Source organism: Tauraco erythrolophus, chromosome 2, assembly GCF_009769465.1.
Source record: "Tauraco erythrolophus isolate bTauEry1 chromosome 2, bTauEry1.pri, whole genome shotgun sequence".
NCBI classification, from domain to species: domain Eukaryota; kingdom Metazoa; phylum Chordata; class Aves; order Musophagiformes; family Musophagidae; genus Tauraco; species Tauraco erythrolophus.
Genome location: NC_141466.1, coordinates 69,561,588 through 69,568,373, shown reverse-complemented (window position 1 = coordinate 69,568,373; position 6,786 = coordinate 69,561,588). Strand labels below are relative to the sequence as shown.

At 47.7% G+C, this 6,786-nt stretch overlaps 1 protein-coding gene across 1 annotated transcript in view; it reads left to right on the top strand.

Annotated features, from left to right (window-relative positions):
- The first annotated feature begins 2,044 nt into the window (after positions 1–2,044).
- MTMR9 (myotubularin related protein 9) overlaps positions 2,045–6,786 on the top strand; it is a 29,614-nt gene continuing 24,872 nt past the window's right edge. The window contains exons 1-3 of the mRNA XM_086631447.1: positions 2,045–2,373; positions 5,312–5,420; positions 6,143–6,268. Of these exons, the coding sequence (XP_086487573.1) occupies positions 2,189–2,373; positions 5,312–5,420; positions 6,143–6,268 (420 nt within the window). The 5' untranslated portion in view covers positions 2,045–2,188. The remainder of the gene's footprint in view (positions 2,374–5,311; positions 5,421–6,142; positions 6,269–6,786) is intronic.

Sequence of the window (6,786 nt, the reverse complement as noted above, 5' to 3'; positions counted from 1 at the left end):
TATGACTTTCCTGGCCTCCAAAATGGAGTGGGAATAGTCCCGGTGTGCTCAACCCCTGAGCTGCTCCCTGGCATCGTGTGGGTCAGTGCTAGCTAATGCAGACCACATCCCTGCCTGTATCTCTGCCAACAAATCCAGTGTGGACAATTCAGTTTAAGCTGTGCCCAAGCTCTCTGACTTCCTAACAGGGATGCACTTTACAGTAATAATCCAGGGAAAAGCACTTGAGCTTGTGCACACTTGACTCTCCATGTTAAAGGATGTTGGCAGTGTGATGGGATGTACCACGCTCTAAATGAGCAGCTACAGTCCAGAGATGTTCCCTTTGACAAGGGAAAAGTTTTGGGGTGATGCACAAGATAGTATAACCAGAGGGGTCTGCCCTGTCTGAAGACTGTAAGGACATGAGCTGGCAATGTGTGCACGTGCAGCCCAGAAAGCCAACTCTATCCTGGGCTGCATCCAAAGCAGCGTGGGCAGCAGGTCAAGGGAGGGGATTCTGCCCCTCTGCTTTGCTCTTGGGAGACTCCCCCTGCAGTGCTGCGTTCAGCTCTGGGGTCCCCAACACAAGAAGGACATGGAGCTGTTGGAGCGGGTCCAGAGGAGGGCCACAAAGATGATCCGAGGGCTGGAACACCTCTGCTATGGAGACAGGCTGAGAGAGTTGGGGCTGTTCAGCTTGGAGAAGAGAAGGCTCTGGGGAGACCTTCCAGCAGCCTTCCAGTGCCTAAAGGGGCTACAAGAAAGTTGGAGAGGGGCTTTGGACAAGGGTGTGTAGTGATAGGACAAGGGGCAATGACTTTAAACTGAAAGAGGGGAGATTTAGATTAGATCTAAGGAAGAAATTCTTCTCTCTGAAGGTGGTGAGGCACTGGCACAGGTTTCCCAGAGAAGTTGTGGTTTCCCCATCCTTGGAAGTGTTCAAGGCCAGGTTGGATGAGGCTTTGAGCAACCTGGTGTAGTGGAAAGTGTCCCTGCCCATGGCAGGGGGCTTGGAACTAGATGATCTTTGAGGTCCCTTCCAACCCAAACCATTCTATGATTCTACGGAAAGCTGAGACTGCAGCTCTCATGTTTGGAAGCGAAAACAGATATAGCCCCAAAGAGGGGTTTGCATTAACATGTTTGCTTCTGCCCTGTCCTCTGTGCAAGTATCAGAGCCTGGAAATCGGGAGCCCTAATTATCACGGAGGTGCAGCCAAAGCGCTGAGGAACCTGAGAGCGGGAACGATAAAGCGGCCGCCGCCAAAGCGCCCCAGCGCCGCCCGCCCTGCGCCCGCCCTGCGCCCGCCCGCGCACACCCCACCGCCCCGCCCCGCCCTCCCCGAGCTCCGCCTCCTTCCCCGCCCCTGCCGCAGCGCCCTTCCCCATTGGCTCTCCTCCCGGCAGGCCCCGCCCCTTCGTCTTAGCCCCTCCTCCTGCCCCGCCCACCTCCCTGATATGTCCCGTGAGCGGCGGAACGATTGTTGTTGGGTTGTGGAGCGCATCGGGCCCTTTGCGGCAGCGCCGCTTCCGGTAAGGGCAGAGGCGTTCCGCCCTCAGGGGGCGTGTGCGGGCGGCGATTGGGCCTGGCGGATCACGTGAGCGCCCAACATCCGGGGTAGGCGCAGCGAGCTTCCGGTCCGCACGACTTCGCCGGGCGCCTCACGGTTGCGGCGGGGCCCCGGGGTCCGGGGGCGGTTCGGCGCGGCCGCCGCCCACCTCCGCCGCCCGGCACTGCCCTCCCCGGCTCGTCCGGTGCCCTTCTGCTCCTCGCCGCCGGGCCTCCGCGCTGCTGTGCCGTTGTCGAGCACCGGGGGTCCGCCCGCGCCGCCCCCACGGCTCCCCTCTGTCGGCTGCCGAGTGGCCCCTCGGTCAGGCACCGGCGTCCCGCCGGGAACGGGGTCCCATCCACCTTCTCTGAGCGGGGCTTCTGGTATTCCTCCGCTCCTCCCTTCCTTCTCCCCGCATCGCCTTTCCACCGTCCCCCGGGATCGGGCCGCTTTCTCCAGCGGGCTTGGGGGCAGGAGCGCCCCTGGGGTGATGCCCCCGCCTGCCTCCGGTGCCATCAGGGCTGCCTGCGCGTAGTAAACGGTCCCGAGGTTCTCCCGCGTTCCCCATCCCATCCGTGTGGGTGCTGCTGAGGTTACCCGTCTTTCCCCAGCAAGTTTTGGTGACTAAGGCCTCCCCAGGCCCCTTCCGTCCAAGCATGGAGTTTGCGGAGCTGATCAAGACCCCTCGAGCAGACAACGTGGTCCTGCACCGCCCGTTCTACCTGGCCGTGGAGGGGACTCTCTGTTTGACTGGCCATCATCTCATTTTTTCTTCACGGCGTCAAGATAATGCTGAGGAGCTGTGGCTGCTGCACTCTAACATTGATTCTATTGAAAAAAGGTATGTGTCCCGATTTCCCTGCCTGCCTATGCCTAATTGTTGGTGTCTTATTATGGGTTTAAAAGTGATTGTCAAGGCTGGCTCACATGTCAGCCTTCTCAAATGCAGGTCTGGAGTGGAAAATAGTTGGAGCGTGGGGCAAAATATTGGTATGGACAGATTGATTCTCGCTCTGAATATTGATGCACTGTTGCATCTTTTGGTCATATAAAGAGCTGGAATTTTTGTGTTTAAACACCCTTGTCAATAGTACTCTGTGTTAATTGTTCAGTGGATTTCATCAGGAGCTCTTGAAACACTTTAAAGGATGCATCTTTACCACTGTTCAATGGAGATGGAAGCTGAGGCACTGCTGAAGTGGTTTGCCTTGGGTCACCCAGCAAAACTGATGGCAGAAGTGAACTCCAGACTTTTCTCAGCCTCGTGTCAGTCTCCTGCTGCTGGACACTATCTTCCCCTTACTCCTCCAACTGCTTATGGAAATCAATAACACTTTAACAGCATATTCCTTGTGAGAACAATGGGATAAAGCTGAGTTGTAGCTGCAGCACTCCATTTTATTCTTGCCCATCCCCTTTTGTTGCAGGGTCTTCAGAGCTTCATCTTCTTACCATCGCTTCTGTCTGCTTTATGTGTATCCATGCCCTGTTGTGCTTTCCTTGTTGACTGGCAATCCCATCTCACCTGGTCATTGTCTTCTGCTTCCTCACCTTGGTCCTTTTTTCACTTTGCTCATAATGTGTTTTTTTTTCTTAATTACAAAGTCAGCCCCTTTTTTTCCTCACCTTTTAAAGCAACCTGGAAGAACAGATTTCCTTTCCTTTTCTGCCAGCAAGATTGGAAAAAATCAAGCATCAGCAATTAAAAATATCAGGATGCCTCAGAATCTGAGAATGAGTGAAGTACTGGATGCTAGTGAAGTTTGTTCTCATATTCCTGACTTCTGTGAGCATTTCTGAGAAATGCTGTGTCTTGGCCTGAGGGTGGAGAGGAACAGAGTGGTGGAAACCTCAGGAAATCTGTTTCCATCCGGTACTGCTCAGTCATCAGGATGGCTTGGCCTCATCCTCCTTACTGCCTGTACTAAACCAGCCATTGCTCCATTCTGAAAATTCTTATAGACAAGCTTTTCCTTCTTTTTTATTTCTTTAATGAACTTAGTTACAATTACAATGTAAGTTAATACCAAATGAGCAAGGACCGTTTTAAGTTATGACGAGGGAGTTGTGCGCTGCTAGCTCAGTACATGATTTATGACAGAAGTAGTGGTGTCTGCAGATGCTCTCCGCCTTTATTGCCAGCCCTAGTTTCTAGAAGGTCTCTAGAGTAGACCTCTCCCTCCCTGAGAGCAGCTTCGTTGGAATGTAACTGCAATGCAACTTTGCCATGTAAGAGGAGACGAGTATATTCTTTTCAGTGCTGGAGAGAATGGAATAATGAGGCTCTTAAAGCAATAAAGGTTGTAAAAAGGCCTGGTTTGGCACCACTTCAGGTTATTAGTGCGTGACAACTGTGACATTGTGCTAGGTTCATAAAATCCGTTCTCTCACTTTCGTGATATGAGTGTCTTTTGTACCAAACAGTGTTTTCCCTAATTATCAGATCGTCATCAAGCTGCTTCATAAATTTTTGTAGCTTTTTAAGCGACTTAAATATGAGCTGTAGGATTTGTTGAGAAGTGGAGCAGTCTCTAGTGATCTTCTGTGGTGGTTTTTGCTTAAAGAAACATGGAAAGGAAGCACAGCCCTGGTGATGTGTTGTAGCTGCACTGTGTTACTACGTTGAGGATCTGTGAAATAGCACTGCAACGAGGGCACACGATGCACAGACTGGCTCTGCTGGAGTTGCAGAACTGTTCTGTTGAAACACTTGTGGTTCTTCCTTCAGCACTACCCAAATTATAATTGGTTCTGCATCTTAACCTTTGTCTGCACAGAAGAAATAGATAATGACCTTTCAGCTGTAATAATAATTCTAAAATAAATTACCTTTTGTAGCACAGGTGAAACAACCCAAAGCTTAGCAACAGGTCTCCTCTCAGACTGTGTACAGCTCTGCCCTGGTGTGTGCATGGTCTAACTGAGGGTTTGGCCACAAGGGACTGAAACTTGGTCCTTCAGATCTTGCCTGCTTCTGTTTCTTGCATTGCCCTTGGCTTCTGCAAGCACTGCTGTGGTATATGAGGAGACTCAGCTGCTTTTTCTTTAGTTCACTGTTGTGTGAACTAAAATCTACAGCATTTCTGTCAGTGCTGGTGGCGAGTTAAAGAAAACATTCCGTTTCTGTTCAGGCATCATCCTTTTCAGGTGTGTAAGGATGACTGAAGAGGGTGTGTGGGAACTGTGTTTGTCTCATAATGTGGAGCTTTTTCTGGGTTGACTTGCATTGTAACCCACGGTGATAAGAATTTAACTTCTGAGGTCTACAGAGCAAATAGCTCCGTGGCACTGCAGGTATCTGAAACCGAATTTTCTTGTTAAAGACAAGGGAGCATAATGTAGACAGACTGAAATGTTATTTTTAAAAATTAAACTAAACTCAAATGCTTTCAGTGATTGTCAAAAGTTTCAACGCATTACTGTAGTGAAACTGGAAACTTGCAGCTGAAGCTTCCAGTACTATCAGAAAATACCTGAGCGTACCTTTTCTTTTATGTTTTAAAGCCATGCTGCAAGGAAAACTTTTTCTTGTCTATGTTGTAATACTTCCACTTACTGCCATATCACAAGAATGGAATTCAAAAAAAAAAAAAAAGCAGGGCACAACTTGCAAATACCAAATAGAGGGGTAGTTTTGTTTGTTCATTTTCTTGAAACATGATATTAGAGACAAATTACTACTAAAGGAATTTTGTCTTGTAGGCATATGTTGTGGGAAGAGCTGTAAAACCTTAGAAGATCCTGTTCCTAAGAGACTCTTTCTTCATGTCTTGCCGTAGGTTCGTAGGCTCATTGGGTACCATCATTATAAAGTGCAAAGATCTGCGAATTATTCAGCTGGATATACCTGGAATGGAGGAGTGTTTGAACATTGCTAGCTCAATTGAGGTAAGAATTTGTAATGATAAATAACACCTATGTTCTCAGATCTTGATCTGACCTCAACAGCTTTTTTTTTTTTTCCAGTTAGGGAGGTTTTCACTGATGTTCTGGAAGGCAGATGAGAATTGTGGGATATTTCTTTTCAGTTGTTAAAATATTGTTTGTTGCTAGTAGGTGTTTTTTTAAGAAAACAACCAAAACCTCACTTCTTTTCTTGGTCACATACCTTGCAATAGCATTTGGGAAAATGAAGCTCAGCTTCATTGTGCTGGAGTGTGAAGAGGCAAAACCAAATCAGACTGGTTGAGTTTCACATGTCTCAAACAACGTTAAGCGACTTCTCAAGTTTCAGCTCTGTTGTTAGTAATCGGGTAAATGTCATGTGGGATGTGTCCCATTAGTTATTCCTGCTCACTGCACATCTTTCTCATCCTTTGGCGCGCTGTTACATAGCGTAGCCTGCAGAAGCGATACTGTATGTACAAATCCCCAGTTGCAGTTATCTGTTATCATCTGGTTTTCTTTGTGATACTGTTTATGTATGTTAAACTACCCTGCAGGTAACTTGAGTATTTCCAGCTTAATGGCCGTATGCTTTTGGGTGGCTTAAGTCTGCATCACCAATATTAGAGGAAAACACTATTTGCCATATGTTTCTTCGGAATAAAATAGCGTTTTATTCAAATTTGGATTAATTAAGTAGCTGTTTATTTCTCTCACCTGCACAGGCGCTTTCCACCTTGGATTCTGTCACTCTTATGTATCCCTTCTTCTACCGGCCCATGTTTGAAATCGTTGAAGATGGCTGGCGTGCTTTTCTGCCTGACCAAGAATTTGAGCTCCTCAGTTCAGTGGTAAGTTGGATCTTAAGGATTTGCACAGGCAGTCGGATATATTTGTGCAAATAGATTGTGAAGCATTTCACCCAGTAGTGTTTGGAGTGGAAATCCTGAATGGTAAAAAAAGCTGACCCCTGCCTGAGTGGAAAGCGAGTGTTGTTCAGATATTCACTCTGTAAACATCAGGCATTTCTGTTTATGTGCTAAATATTCCTATTCAGCACTTTGGTTTACCTTCAACAAATTGAGTTTTTAGGCCTATTTAATAGTTACTAGGAGGACATGAAGGTAGGAAATGTTTTTGTCCTTTAGGGATGGAAAGAACTCTGTATTGTAAGAACAAATCTAAGATTGCTCAGGAGTTCTAAGATCTCTGGGAAGATGACAGTAGATAAAGATGCCACATTTGAAACACTCTTCAATCTAGTCTGTGCTGGGGAAATATTGGGAGTGTTCAGACAGCAGGGAATTTTCAGTTGTGTTCTTCCAGGTGCCCTGAGCACACGTTGATATTGGTTTGATACCTGTAGGGT